Consider the following 15,722-nt stretch of genomic DNA (forward strand, 5'->3'; position numbering starts at 1 on the left):
TAAGTGATTCAACTTAAACATCTCAAATATTTAATAACTTCTCATTAAAAATTGTAATATATTGAGGAAAGTAAAAATCAGCATGTTTACCAGACTATTTTGAGGCAAACGAAATGAATACAACTGCTTTTATTCTGGAGGGTTTTTTACCAAATTATTTGCATCTCTTGTTTTATTCAGCCCTCTCTACATCTGCATTTAAGCTGTGCTTAACATTTCATTAGGGTCAATCTGCTATTTGACATCACTCAAATCTCCTTGTCACATCCTAAATGTCACTGAAGCATAAGCCCCAGTAATAGTTACAAGTACCAAAACGAGGTGGCTAAAAAAAGAAATGCAAAGTTTAGCCGTTTGTTCCCACAGTATGTGTCAATTTACATTAATTACGATTGTGAATCTTTCTTAAGAAAACAAAAAACTCGACATTAGTATCAGAGGAGATTGCCAAAGGCACAGAAAGGAGCTGGGCATCTAGCTTGCTCTTGTACCCTTCCACGTCTCCCTCTACAATGCTGTTTTACAGGTCTGAGGAAAAGAAATAGCCATTTTTCTTGTCACTGTGTACCTTAACGAAAAGCTTGACCTTAATTTGTCATCCCTAACAGAAAGCCTCTAATCTGTCAAAGTCCCTTTAAATTAAAATGGCAATTTTATAATATTTTAACATGTGCTCTCTGCACTGTGTATTGCAATCCATTTTTATTTTTAAACTTGCAGAACTGAAGCTAATAACAAGCTGTTACACTTCTGAGGACCACATGAAACTAAGACAGTGTCCTTCATCTGAGGATCCGCCCTTAGATTGCCCTCTGTGTTTTGATGTAGTTTGCACTGTTAATCCTAGTTCTCATCTGCCTTACACCTCTAGCAAGTTTAAATCAGAAAACGTTAATTTCGGTTGTGAATCCTGAACTAGAATGTATATTTTAAAAACTACCCCTGCGTGAGACACACCTCATTTTGAAGCAGGAGGACAATCTGGTTTTAAAGGTGAGAAATGTATCGCTTAAATGCACAAGCATTTCTGTTAGTCCCTTAAAAACAAACAAACAGACCATTTTTATGGATAAACAAAAATTAAATGCAACTAACTGTAATAATGCAACACTAGTGGTAAGGATTTAAATGTGAAGATTTTCACAACAGCCACAATTCAGCCACAAAGAAAACACACTGAGATAGAAGTGTGTCCTGCAGCTACGCAGAATGCATACATCCTTAACAAGGGGCAGAGAGAACAGCTGTGAGAACATCAACTTTTGTCACTTAAGAATACAAGTCAAGCAAGTAATGCTGTACTAGAGGCCCAGTCCTTTTCCGACTGCTGTCAGAGTTGCCACGTCTGCCCAGCTCAGTACTTTCAAGTGCGCTTGTAAGGTGTAAATGGCATCTGTGGCTCTGCAGCTGATGCTCCCAAGTTTGTTTTGTGGGGGCAGAGAAGGAGATGCGATTCTCCCCCCCGCCGCAGAGGAGAAGGCAGGCTGCTGCCCCGGCCCCAGCAGTGAACCTGACTGGTGGCCTGCGGGAGAAGGAAGGGGACTGCTTTAATGGGGTATCGGGAGAAGGGCACTGCTTTAATGGGGTATCGTCCTCCGTAAAATAAACTGGCCAGAGTACATTTGCGTCCCTGCAGGTCACCTCCTGGGCTTCTCCCTTTCAACCCAGAGCGTAACAGGAGAAGAGGGGAAAATGGTCCCTGCCCTCTTTAGAAAGAGGCCGAGAAGCCTTATTTTGACCGAGCTGGAGGAACGAAGGATGTCTAGGCTTGTGACTTGGGTAGCAAAGACAAAATGCTATCAGCAAACTAAAACCTGTCCCAAATAATACTGTCCACCATGCACGTCTTACTTTATCTTAAGAACCTAGCAGCTATACTAATTTGTTTTGTTTAAAATATGTGGTGAGGGACAGGGCATGCTCCCAAAGAAATTACTGTATTTTTACCATTCTGCTTAGCCTCAGTCTAAATATTCATACCCATTGTTAACGTAAAGCTACAAAGCATGTCTTTGTGTTTGATTTGCTTGATTATCTCAACTACTAGGAGAGTGCTGGGGAGGGGGAGGAACAGAAAGGAAGAAAAAAAGAGCCTGCTTTTATTGGACTGGATGGTATTTCTATGGTGTTTCCCTGAGGTTTTTTCATATCTTGTAAAATCAGTTTTCTTTTGAAAGCGTAATTGAAGAAATGAATACTGAAAAATCACAATCAAATCTGAGAGAAAGGTGTCTGGACAAACTTGGTAGCAACACCCCCCTCCCAATTCCCAGCTCATTTGTGGAAAGATGACACTTTTTGCATAAGCACATACAGCAGTGCAAGCCAGCAATGTTCATGCTGTTCTCCCAAAATACAAGTTTTCAGAGGCAAACACAGAGCCATAGCTTAAATTATCATTAAAAAAGACACAACTCAGCATGTTCACTTCTCTTAAAATTTAGTTTGTATGTTATCCCAGTAATCAACAACCAAGAAAATCCATGTAGTGATTGACGGTGCACTATGAAAAATGGTATCATTCATCAGAGTTCAGATGAATGACCTTCCCATTTTATTAACTAGTTTTGATTGTCTCAAGTTAAGTATTAATAAATTGAGTACTTGATTTACAAAAGTGAAGCCCACCTAGTAATTCATGTTAAGTTACTTGCGCTCTTTTATATTTCTCTCTCTGTTTAAATATTAATGCACTGGCCGTTTTCCTTGCCCTTCACTTTACCACAGCAAACGCAGAAAAATTATCAACTCTGAGCAGAAATGCATCAGCAATGAGAATATTATCATATGTATAAAACTCAGACAGCTCCTAGAAATGCAAAAAGATCTTTTGGAAATGCCGACTTGAAAATGCCACTCATACATAGTTTTCCATGTCTGGACTTTAACGTTAAACATGTCATTGACAAGTATTGTGTATATATATATGTATTTTTAATGAGAGTTACTCTTATTGAGTAACTTTTTTGCTCATCAGATGCTTTTTTCCCCCCATCAAATACTCTAACATCTTTTTGTGTTAACTGTTCTTGTTTACTTAACGTAATAAATTGCTTCTTTTTAATACTACAGTGTAATTAAACTTGCTCACCCTAGTACCCATGGCACACCCAGCAGCCTTCCAAGAGAGAATTTATTTCCCCTCCCTGTAGTTCGCTTTGCAGCTCTTTAAGCAGATAAAACGCCAGTCCTGGTGCTAGAGGTGGAGGCATGAGCGCACCTCTCCTTCCCTCAGCCCGGCCGCAGGGGTAGCAGCTCCTGCCAGAGAAGCAAGGCGGACAGCTGGGAGCAGTCGGAGATCAGGCCACTGCATCTATGAGTCACTCTGAGCCTTGCTGAAAGTCAGGAGGATTTAGGATAATGTTTCCAAATTAATCCAAATGCAGTTTTCAGTTTCACTTGCGTCAGGGATACCAGGTTGCATCCTAACCGCACCTCGTTACTGTTCCTTGTGACGAACTACCTACCGCAGTACCTTTGAACAGGTAGCTTTGATCTGCGTGACCTGCCTGGCTGGAGCTGACAGTAGCTAAGCTCCCCATACAGTGAATCAACATTTCAAACCTACCGTCAACATCCCAGGTTGAATACAGCAGCATATTACCATAGAACAACTGAGAAGTCTGTCCTCTGTGAAAATTAAGCTGGCTCAGAACCTGACTTACATATGCTGCTTTCCAAACTCACATAGCAATTGCTATAGTGTTGCTTTTTAAGCAAATGTAGGAATGCTATACTGTAAAAAGCTAGACTGAGCCCTTTTGGCTACAAATACCTCTGTTCTCTAGTCACAACATCTTCCCGCCTTCCCTGTGCCATTAATGAATTCCATTGATTTCCAGGACTCTTTGCAGAACACTCTTGTTTTCTTCAGACTCTTCTCTAAATACTCTTCTTGGAATTTCTTTTTTTGTTATATAAATGGATTTGTGGTAATCTGAATCCGTGTGCAAAGTCCACTTTTATTTGTATGTCCCATATTTTCATTATCTACTTTCAAACTGTACTTTTAATGTGCTGCCCACCCCAAACACTGAGAGTCAGAAAAGCATACAAATCACTAGAATCAAGTCAGTTTCCACAAGAATTTTAAAATACATTTCAAACAGGCTTCATATGCAAGGTGTAAAATAATTTAATTTGCCTCCTAAAACTTGTGTGCCCTTATGGGGACAGGCCAAATGAATTTTAAATTTAATTTAAATACAAATTAAGTATAGAGATTACAAAGTTAATAATCTTCTCATTCTGTATGGACGTTTTCACTTAAACTAATTTAAGCTAATTTAGTCCATACCTATTTTTCATCTAAAACCTTTTTCCTTCCCAGGTGAAATATCAATTTCTTTAGAAGATGATGAGGATGCTCCAGGAGATCCACTACTTTTTATGTCACATGTCAGACCAGTTCAACTAGGTATAGTATGATGGTGCAGAGAGATCAAAACCTAAAAAGCAGCATGGCTGACAGAGCACTTTCTGATAGCTTGAATACGCCGTCATTCTGTTTCTGATCAATACATCCTTAAAATAGCCACACTTTTGCACCATCTCCTTCCCAGTTTTAGCACTCAGCAGTCTCATGCATCACTAAATACTCACTGCTGTATATAATGTAACTAACTCCTGCATGACCACCGTTCACATTCAAAACACATCCCATGCTGTAACTTAATCATATTAACCACATTAATTTTGTTAAATGCTAGTGGAAAGTATGCCAAATGGTAGTGTGTGATACCCATGTCAACTTGCGGATTTTCTCCAACTCTTGTAATTTCCACTTAAAGCAGCATGAGTGATGGCCTGAGCCAGGAGAGATAGGCAGAGGTCAGACCTGTCCCACTGAGCAATCCAGATTTGCAGTGGTCTTCAAAGCAACTGTATCCTTTCTCCAAGCAAGGGGTAGTCAGAAACACTTTAGTCCAACCAACCATACAACAACTCATCTGGAAACCATCCCACTATAGTAGTTTTCCTCAGAAAAGTCATTACAGAGCAAAGGCACAGATCTGGCAAGCCAGAAAGAGGGAGAAGATCCTAGGTGTGAGCCCCTTCAAGGGGCTGCTAAAGGGAAGGGAGAAACCTGAACACATTTTACGCAGAATTAGGCAGCCAATGAGCTGATTCCTTGCCTGGACGAACAGCAGCACTGTCCTGAATTTCCTACGTGCTCTCTCCATTTTTTACATACCCTCTAGGCCCTAGCATACATCCCTGTCCAGTTACAACAACTTTCACTACAGAATCTCCAAGGTGCCATATTCAGGGAGAAAACAAGGCCCCAGCTAAACCTACAACTTTTGCGTTACACACTACGCCCCTCTTGCCCGGCATAACAAGAAATTAAGGAAGAGACAAGAATCTCACATGGAATTATATGCACATATAGTTAAACAAAACTTTTCTTACAGAAAGTATCTGAATCAAATTTTACAGGAATATGTCTGTGTTACTCAGTGCTCTTGCAACACACTGCCAAGCAGGTTCATTTGGCCTGCTAAAAAATCTTCAATTCTGAGAAAGCTGCTTTCTACAAAGCCAGCAAAATAAATTCAATTGCATGGGGTCTCAAGTATGTACTGATAGTAAAATGTCTTCTCTAGTGCCTCTCTTAAGTCTAGATTTCAGGCACTTTTTCAGACACCACTAAAAGAAAAATGTTGAGCCCTTTGTATCTATAGTGCTTAATACTTTGGTTTCATTTCAGCAGATTTCTCATTTTGAGGAAGCTTAGAAAAATATCAAATATGGCATAAACACATCTTTCAGCTAAAAAAAATAATGTATATTGTGGTGGGTTCACCCTGGCTGGTTCACCTACTACTCCCTTCCTCAGCTGGACAGGGGACAGAAATTACAAAAGGGCTCGTGAGTCAAGATAAGGACAGGGAGAGATCACTCAACCAATTACCATCATGGGCAAAACAGACTCAACTTGGGGAAAATTAACTTAATTTATTGCCAGTCAACCAGAGTAGGGTAATGAGAAATAAAACCAAATCTCAAAATACCTTCCCCCCACCCCTCCCTCCTTCCCGGGCACAACTTCACTCCCATATTTTCTACCAAACCGCTGCAGCAGCGCAGGGGGACAGGGAATGGGGGTTGGGGTCAGTTCATTAGACGTTGTCTCTGCCGCTCCTTCCTCCTCAGGGGCAGGACTCATCACACTCTTCCCCTGCTCCAGTGTGGGGTCCCTCCCACGGGAGACAGTCCTCCACAAAATTCTCCAATGTGGGTCCTTCCCACAGGCTGCAGTTCTTCATGAACTGCTCCAGCGTGGGTCCCTTCCATGGGCTGCAGTCCTTCAGGCACAGACTGCTCCATCGTGGGTCCCCCGTGGGGTCACAAATCCTGCCAGAAGACCTGCTCCAACATGGGCTCCTCTCTCCATGGGGCCACAGGTCCTGCCAGGAGCCTGCTCCAGCACAGGCTTCTCACGGGGTCACAGCCTCGTCCAGGCATCCACCCACTCCACCGTGGACCTCCCTGGGCTGCAGGGGGACAGCCTGCCTCACCATGGTCTTCACCACGGGCTGCAGGGGAATCTCTGCTCCGTGGAGCATCTCCTCCCCCTCCTGCTTCACTGACCTTGGGGTCTGCAGGGTTGTTTCTCTTACATGTTCTCACTCCTCTCTCCGGCTGCCGTTTTTGTTGCCCCACAACTTTTCCCCCTTCTTAAATCTGTTATCCCAGAGGCACTATTGCCATCGCTGATGGGCTCGGCCTTGGCCAGCAGCGGGTCTGTCTTGGAGCTGGCTGACACTGGCTCTGTAGGACATGGGGGAAGCTTCTAGCAGCTTCTCACAGAAGCCACCCCTGTAACCCCCCTGCTACCAAAACCTTGCCACACAAACCCAATACTGTCTTAATTTTTTTTCAAAACAAATGAGAGCTAAAATACATTTGAGACATAAGGAAGATTTTCACAGTGACCATAACAACTTTGTTTCAAAGCAGTGCTTATGGGTAAGATATTTTGAATCACAATGTTTTTAAAGGGAATGAGGAACAAGGGCATCTTTTTCCACTCTGCCTACAGCAGAAAGAATGAGCAATGCACCGAGTCACTAGAACTCATTTGAACTAACATCCACAACCAAAAGTGAGCTCAGTTGCAAATTAACTTACTAGTGAGAAATACTGGTCTACGCAAGGACTAAAAAAACCTTATCCCTCCCAGATTGCCCCATAATCTATGGCTTTGACTGGGAAGTGCAGGGAGCACCTTCTGCATTCTTCTTCCTCTTTTCTTCCCCCGTGCCTTTTCTCTCTGTTCTCCGTGGCACTCTCTGGTAATGACGAATGAACCACTCTGGAAATACAGATACTTGAAGTACTCCCAGTAACACTGAGCAGTGACTACATCAAGCCTATCTGGTGTTGGCAGTTGCCAATCATGGCAATTCCTATGGTTGCATTCACCTGTAAACAAGCATTTTCTTTCACTTCCTCACAAAGAAATGAAGAAAGCATAATTGATATGTTACCTGAAAACCACCCTCCTCAAAAACGTATCAGTGAGCTGGCTGCTGCAGAGTCCCGAATAACACAGGATTCATAGGGAAAAAACTGGTATCTGTTAGTACAGCTTTTTCACAACTAGAATGAATTACGGAGACTAGCAAAGAATGCGTCTATCTAGGACAAGTTTGTCCCCAGACAGGTTATTATACACAAGTCTGCTCCACTGAAGCTGTATCTACAAGCAAAGATCTGATATTTTTGCCATGACACAAAGCTCAGTGACTCAAGTGTCCAACCCCCATAACCTGGCTTGCCCTTTTAGAATAAGACACTGGCAAAGGCATTTATCACTTCAGTATGATTGCAAAAAACTGTCGGTTACTGTGCACTTTCATGTTTGCTGTCTTTGATGAAGCACTGGAATTGTTTTTGGTTTTTTTTGATTTAGTTATTTTTGCAAAGATTTACAAAATGCATGAGAAACCACTTTCCAAACTAATTTGATAATCAAAATGAAGTCTTAAAGCAAATTCATAATTAGAAACAAGGAAACTTTAAAAAACTGCAAGAGAACATATTTCAGTGTTTTAAGCAATTGCATGGCATCCTTTACCTCCTAATACTAAAAAATAAAGTTGAAGAGTGGAGAAAATTAAAAAATATATTAATTCTGCAGAGTAAGATAACTCAAACTTTAATTTTACTAAAAAAACCCCAATATTTTTGATTGACCTGCACTGAGAAAGGTGGAGGTTCTATACCATGAGAACTGGGTTTGTTTTCACACAAATGTTCTTGTGTGACTGAAGGCAAAAAAAAGTCTCCATTCCTCAGCTCCCAGCATGCTTTGTTAAGAGTTAAGGATCAGATTCTTCAGATCCTTACCCAGTTCAAATCTCTGTATGTGTGTAAAACCAAAAGTATGGCATGAATGCAAAAAGTTAAGTCTTGATGCTAGTGTCAGTGACTCCGGGCCCAATTTATTATTGTGCTAATACAGCACTTGGTATCTTCCAAACAGCACTTTTCTCCTCGCTAATGTCTGAACAACAAAACAGCTCATTGGTTATTCTCAAAGGTGTTACAAGTAAAAGTTCAGCGTATTAGGGCACAGAAGAAAGAAATGTTCTTCTTAGATTAATTAACTGTACATGCGCTATCTTAATATTGGTTTTCAAGAGAAGGCAAAAATGATGTCAGAATTAACAAAAATGCTGACAAATTAATAACCAGTAGTTTGATTTTAATGTCACTTCTGCTCCATCTTTCTCTGGAGAGACAAGCCGTGAGGAAACAGCATACTTCATTCTCATTCTCTCTGTCCTTTCCCGACCCCAACAACCCAATGCAGGTAACCCGTATCTGTGTCTCTCCCCTACCCCACACGATGCAGGTAATCCAACGTCAGCAATAGAGGCTTCCAAAACACCGGCTTTTATTCCAACAGTAGCAAATGAAGGAGGAAAACACTGGACTGTTAATGAAGTCAGAGCTTTGATACGCATATGGTCAGACAAAAATATCCAGCAACAACTGGAGGGCACAGTGAGAAATAAAAGAATATTTGAACAGGTTGCTGCTAGACTTCAAAAGTTTGGAATTGACAGGGACTGGAAGCAGTGCAGGACAAAATATAAAAATTTGAAACATGAATACAAGAGTGTAAAAGGTGCCCAAGACTCAGGGAGTACAAGTAAAAGTATGAAATTTTTTAATGAACTGGATGCTATTCTGGGGCACAGCACCATGGAACAAGGAAGTAAATCAGATAATGATGAAAGTGAGAGGCCTCCAGAATGGACAGAAGCAAAATCAGAAAAGGACTCCATAGGTAAGTACTTCAGCTACCCATCTATCATTTAAAACTTTTAGTTTCCCAGCACTAGAGAGACCTTAAAAGAACCCCCCAAAAAGCAGCCAGCTAGATTAACTGATTTGCTGGGGGGAAAAAACCACTGAATGGACATTTACTGTTTTGTCTAGTAGTTTTGTCTTACATTATAAGGTAATCTTTCAGACTGAGTGATCACCCCAAGCTTTTTTTAATAGAACTGAGAAACAAAAGGAGGGAAAAATGATGAGGACGTAAGATAAGATACAAGTGATACAGAGAGACCATTCCAGTAAAAATCATGGCAGAAGAGACTGTTTTCAGCTTAGATAAAAAATTGGATCAGAGAGATGGTCAGACTGTGTTACCAGAAAAATGAAAACATTGAGCAAAAGTCTGTAACTTTAGACATTGGTTAAAAAATTACCATTTAAACTGCCTTTCTCTTATGGTCCCCAGTAACCCAGTTTTATTGGCCTTTGGAGCAAGACTCCTGAACTAGTGGGATAACTATTGTGAAAATAGCAAAAGGAATAGCACCAAGAATGCTGGCAGAGCTTGCCTTTATTTTTGTGTGGTTATTGATGAATAACTTGGTAATAGATGGATTAATGCAGAATTAGAGTAGACTGATGAACCTACACTACCCAGGAGTTAAAACATTTTTATTGTATGTACAACCAGAAACATGCCTGTTGTTTAAGAACAGAATTAAACATAAAACTCACTATTACACAGTAAGACTCTTGCACAGGGCTTGTGTCCTGGTTTCAGCTGAGATAGAGTTGTCCTTCTAGTAGCTGGTACAGTGCTATGTTTTTGAGTTAGGTATGAGAAGAATGTTGATAACACTGATGTTTTCAGTTGTTGCTAAGTAGTGTTTAGTCTAAAGTCAAGGATTTTTCAGCTTGTGATGCCCAGCCAGCAGAAAGGCTGGAGGGGCACAAGAAGTTGGGAGGGGACACAGCCAAGGCAGCTGACCCAAAGTGGCCAACGAGGTATTCCATACCATGGGACGTCACGTCTAGTATAGGAACTGCGGGGAGTGGAGGCGGGGGGATTGCCACTTCGGGACTAACGGGGCATCGATCGGCGAGTGGTGAGCAATTGCATTGTGCATATATTCCAATCCTTTTATTATTGTCATTTTATTAGTGTTACCATTATCATTATTAGTTTATTCTTTTCTGTTCTATTAAACCGTTCTTATCTCAACCCACGAGTTTTACTTCTTTTCCGGATTCCCTCCCCCATCCCACTGGGTGTGGGGGGGAGTGAGTGAGCGGCTGCGTGGTGCTTAGTTGCTGGCTGGGGTTAAACCACGACAGTGTGATATTACAGTGGCCAAATGTAAGACTAGAAGTTAGTAAAATAATGGAAGAAGTCAAGAAAAATATAACACAGTGTCTGGCTGAAAACTACAAGAACATTTTGGGGGAAGATTCACTCTTCAGTTGCCGTTTCTAGGCTTTTTGCTAATGCATCTACTACTGTCTGCTGGCATAAAGAGCATCCTAGGTTGGACAGATCTTTTGATTTGACACAGCACAGCTGTTCTTATGTAGTACACAAATGTGGTGCCCTAATTAACATAGCATTATTTACACAGAAATGCCTGGAGACACAGGTGAAGAGGACTCTGTTAGTAATATGTCAGAAGACCTACAGGTTGCAGATATAAAGAAAGTTTCTGACTCAGGTAAACTGAAAAGTCTTCTATTTTATATAAATCCCTAAATTTACTAAATTAAGATGGATTTCTAAAATAAGCCCACATTGTAATTATGGTTAGAAAATGAAGAGGCCTAAAAAATTTATAAGCAGAAGATAACATCATAGTGATAACCATACTTTCAATACAGGCATATATGCACATCTACAGTGCTCTGTTGAATTTGATAAAAATAGTCTATCAAAGATTCATGACACAAGATGTCAAGAAGAAGAAACTATTGGTTTAAGCAAGTTGAGTGCAATGTATTACTGCATTTACTTTTACTTAAACTATGTCTTCCCAAGGATTAGAATTGTTCAGTCTCCTGTGCATGAACTAATACGGCATTCACTTTTTCACAATATAATGTGATTGGTATTTAATATAAATGTGTAAATGCTCATGTCAGGGGATGAAAACTTCATTTAAGAGTATCACTACTAGCACTGAATATGAAGGCATATGCTCTTTACAAAGAAATATTATGGCTTACATCTGAAAGCATAACTTTCAGGGGAAGCGGGAGTTTAACGTTCAGCTAGAGACACATGAAAGTCTCGAAGACTGACAGACTTGACTCTCCACAACAGGACCTCATGATCTCTTTCAGTAGCATGAGGCAGAATATGGTCTAAATTAGGCATTAAGGAGTAGTCTTACAGAATTTAAAATGGTCTAACTTGAACTTGAAAGATTTTAATGTCAAATTAAAAATCTTCTGACAGATGATGTTACTGTAAATACTACTCCAGAGAATCGGGCAGCTCTGCATATAACGAAAGAAACAGCTATGACAAGTAAGTAAAGACGTGGTTGATCATGAGAGGTAGTTTGAGCTATACCGGACAGTAGTATTTTTGTTTTACTATTTAAGAACAATTACATTTATTAATTTAAATTTACTTACAAAGAAATATATAACTGGCCTTTTACCAAATAACCACGGGCACTTGAGGCATTCATTGTAGAAAAATAGGTTGTTACGAAAAGTGCATTGCCTATAGGGACCTCATTTTGAGAGAGACAAAATATATAAGAAATCATAAACAGTACTTTGTAGGATCCACTTAAGACTACTTGTAAAATGCATCAAATTCCATTTCTCCCCATCAACAAGTAAAATTACTACATACACGTGAACAGTAGTAAGACATGGTAATAATACATAGATTCAGCAGTGCCACTAAACTGTCATCTGACACAGTTTTCAACTGCCTGCAGCTACATAATATTGTAGCTTTTTGGACTGCAATCTTCCAAACGAGTTATTTAAGATAAAGTTAACTGAATACTTCTAGTAAAGTTCTGAATACTCATTTCTGACACTTTAACGTGCCTTTGGGATAAGTGTAGGTGTTAAGACATCTATAGCTTACCTTAGTTACCATTTCCCTTCTCAAATATATGTATTTTAACTGCCTATTTTGTTTGTTTCTGCGTAACTGTAATTGCAATCTGATTTTGTGGGGAAGATTAAAATAGCAAGTGGTTCAGAAGTGTTTCTGGCTCAGCCTATCCACTCTAAAGACTACTGTTCAAACTTCTGTGGGGAAAATAAGGCAAAACCACAGCAACTCATCATGAAGAGATGCAGTTTCTGTTTCCGAAATTCTTTTCCTCATTCCCAAATGAAGAATACAGACTCAAATAATTTTATCACAGGTGGTAAAAAACACCTAGACTTTAATGTTATTAATGGTCACATTAGTTATTACATAAAGCAGAGAAAAGATGCGTGCTTTTTAAGTTACAATATCAAGGAAATCCTTTATTCTCTAATTGTGGTACATGCCTTTCCTAGACAGTTCAAATAAATTTAAAGTGAGAAACTGGTAAGTAAAGAGATTTTATATACCTCTGTATTTGTAAATTTACTTGCTGATAAATAGCGAAAAAGGCAATCGGGCAGTGATACGTCACATTGGTTCTTTGATATCAGTAGATGTCTGACAATCGATAGCCTTTAGGATGTGACTTCTTAAGGACTACTCCATATTCAACAGAACTTTTGTAGAAAACTGTTTCTCAACAAGCATGTAATTGTAATTAATATATACTCATATGCCTTTAAAAAAATTGGTAAAAAACCCCAATTTGACACAAATAAGAATTTAGAAATTCTGTTAACCTTGTATCAGGGCATCTTCCTAATTAGTACATGGAGTTAATGTACTCTGCAGTCAGAGTTATACATACACTTGCCTCGATATATACTAGCTAGCCTGGGCAGACATCTGTTTTCTGGCAACTGCAGCTGTGTAAATGCACAGAGGTGCACAAGCTGCCTCAGAAGTGCACGTGCTGCTCACGAGTTATTAGCCACAGTAACATCGCCACCACTGCCAGTCTTTATAAACAGTCCAATCAGCTTTGCCGTACTCTAGTAAGGAAAAAATTAAGATGGTATTAGTCAAAAGACAAATACACCAGTTTCAGGAAAATACCTAGTTATTTGTTGTTTCATGGTATTGTTTTTCTCCTCTCAAAGAGCAGCAAATGCCCACCTGACAAGGAAAAGGTGGAGGTAAATAAATCCTTACATGTTCTTCTACAGACTGTAAGAGTTTACTAAAATTTCTCTGGCAGCACTGCCCTGGAGTGGCTTTCCCAACAGACAGGCCACCAGAGGGTGCAAGAGTATCACAGCAATCACAAACCCATTTAGTTTTTAGTAAAAGCAGCCTAGGAAAGGCTGGCCCCACTGTAATTTTTTCTCTTTTCTGGTAAAAGATACCCACATTAAATCAATCTGGAAATAAAACCTTATTTAGTCATTTTGAGTGATGTCTTCTATTTTATGGGATCACTTTTGAGGGCAGTTAATTCCAGAAATCTATTCAGAAGAGCCAATTGCTTCAGTTTGCACAGGCAGTAGTCAGTCAATTCAAACTCCACGCTCATGTACATTCCGCATGTGTCAGACTCTCCAGTACAACCACAGACTGTGTATAGGTGTTTGATTAAATCTGAAGTGCCAGGGAACAACAGTGGAGATGAAAACAAGATTCTAAGGAATGCCAGTAGCCTGATGTTCTTAAAAAATACCTACAGCAAGTGTTTTGCTTCAAACAAATTACTTTTCTTGTTATTATTTTTTAGGATTTTTGGTGCCCCACATACTTTACTATATGTCCCTTTCAGAACAAATTTGGAATAAGTCATGACACTGCCAAAATATGTTCATAAGCAAGGACTTTTTAAAAATCTGTTGTTTAAAGCTAAAATCTTAAGTTGGTACATACTCAGGCACTTATGTTGGCTTGAACACTTGCTGCTGTGTGCTTGGAATTTTAAAATGATATACAGATATAAAGTCAAAAGAAAATGTTTTAATACATGTGCCGCAGGCTGGCATGAAGTAGAGTGTTTCAGAGAAGTGCAAACCTGGAAGTTCTTGATTATTCATTGGCTTAGCCCAAGGCATACTTGGCCTGCAGACACAAACTCCTAACAGTGCATCCAAATTGTCTGTATCCAGTCTCATAGATCTGCATGACAGAGATGGCAGCAACTTTGCAAGCTGTTGGGAAGTAAACATAGGCCACACACTGAAATTTTTCCCTAGCTTTGACATTTCCCGCTCCCGTTTTATACTCTACAAGACACACATGAGAGTAAGGATTAGGAGTCAAATTACTAATCTTGCCTCCTGAGCCAGAAAACAGGATAAAGAGTGATAGTGACAGAGTGCCAGAAGAGAACAGAGCTTGTATCAGTCTGAGCGGGTAAAAGGAAAGACTGTGACAGCATTGCTCTGGTGGCCTTGTGAGCAATGCTTCAAAAACAAAGTAGAGATTAAGCATATTTGCTGGCAGCTGTCTATAGCTTCACTAAACAATGCAGATGGAGCCACCGTGTTTTATCCATGCCAGAAACTGTCGACGGTTTGTTCTGTTTGGCTCAGCCTTGCTCTCCTCATGCCTGCCTTCCAAAACCTCTGAACGGCGGCTTAGAAAAAAAAGCCAGGCTCCCTAGACACTTTCATGGCTCGCTAAGAAAAAAAAATTAAAAGGCGCATGATGCTGGTCACATCGTAAAGAACATCTGATGCACACAAGGCCGTATTGATTTGGGGGGTAATTTTTAATCAAATGGCTCTAGATTATGCTTTATTGCTCAATGTTTAGGGGCAATATTCTTGAATGGACTGAGAACAGGCTGGGAGCCAGAAACTGCAGTCATCGATCGGCGGTGTGGCCTTCACCATTCAATCTCTGTACAGCAGTGTCCTCCCCTGGAAACGAGGAGGATGGGAAAGACCACTTGCATCATCCGCCTGCCTGTCCATCCCTGCCCTCGGTCCGGTCGGAGGGGCGGAGGTCTCCCTTCAACACCAGAGGGCCAATGGCAGGGGAGGGGAGATCTCCTCCCCGTGGAGGGGAGCCCAGGGACACCTCTGTCACCCTGCCCGGAGCCCCGGCTGTGTGATGTAAACCCCTCGCAAGCTGCAGCCCGGGGGATGCTCTCAGGACAGGCATTTAGGACTTTGTCTTGGTCACGCAGGCAGGCAGCCTTGCAGATCAATCGTCCAGGCAGAGCACCCTGATGCAATGCCAGGACCGACCCGTGCCCCTTTTGGGGCTAATTCAGTGACTCTTGGCATCAGTCACTTGGGAGTCTTTCAGTCATTTTAGTACTTATTGAAGCACCCCTTATGAAAGCCACTGTCTTGCCTGTTCCGCTGCGTAGGGGTTCACCAGCTACTAC

General features: G+C 40.7%; 2 protein-coding genes across 6 annotated transcripts in view; one reads left to right on the plus strand and one right to left on the minus strand.

The window, feature by feature from the left end:
* The window catches only part of PPAT (phosphoribosyl pyrophosphate amidotransferase), a 54,805-nt gene that overhangs the window by 22,109 nt on the left and 16,974 nt on the right, over positions 1-15,722 (minus strand). The gene's annotated exons all lie outside the window — the stretch shown is intronic.
* PAICS (phosphoribosylaminoimidazole carboxylase and phosphoribosylaminoimidazolesuccinocarboxamide synthase) overlaps positions 1-15,722 on the plus strand; it is a 43,930-nt gene that overhangs the window by 936 nt on the left and 27,272 nt on the right. Inside the window, exons 2-6 of one of the 5 annotated variants that reach the window (XM_075026367.1) lie at positions 4,331-4,417; positions 8,864-9,301; positions 10,209-10,400; positions 10,911-11,000; positions 11,741-11,812. In XM_075026367.1, coding sequence (XP_074882468.1) covers positions 4,331-4,417; positions 8,864-9,301; positions 10,209-10,400; positions 10,911-11,000; positions 11,741-11,812 — 879 coding nt within the window. The remainder of the gene's footprint in view (positions 1-4,330; positions 4,418-8,863; positions 9,302-10,208; positions 10,401-10,910; positions 11,001-11,740; positions 11,813-15,722) is intronic. The other 4 variants (XM_075026375.1, XM_075026384.1, XM_075026395.1 and 1 more) reach the window with 4 other exon arrangements.

Source organism: Buteo buteo, chromosome 1 (genome assembly GCF_964188355.1).
Source record: "Buteo buteo chromosome 1, bButBut1.hap1.1, whole genome shotgun sequence".
In the NCBI taxonomy this organism is placed as follows: Eukaryota; Metazoa; Chordata; class Aves; order Accipitriformes; family Accipitridae; genus Buteo; species Buteo buteo.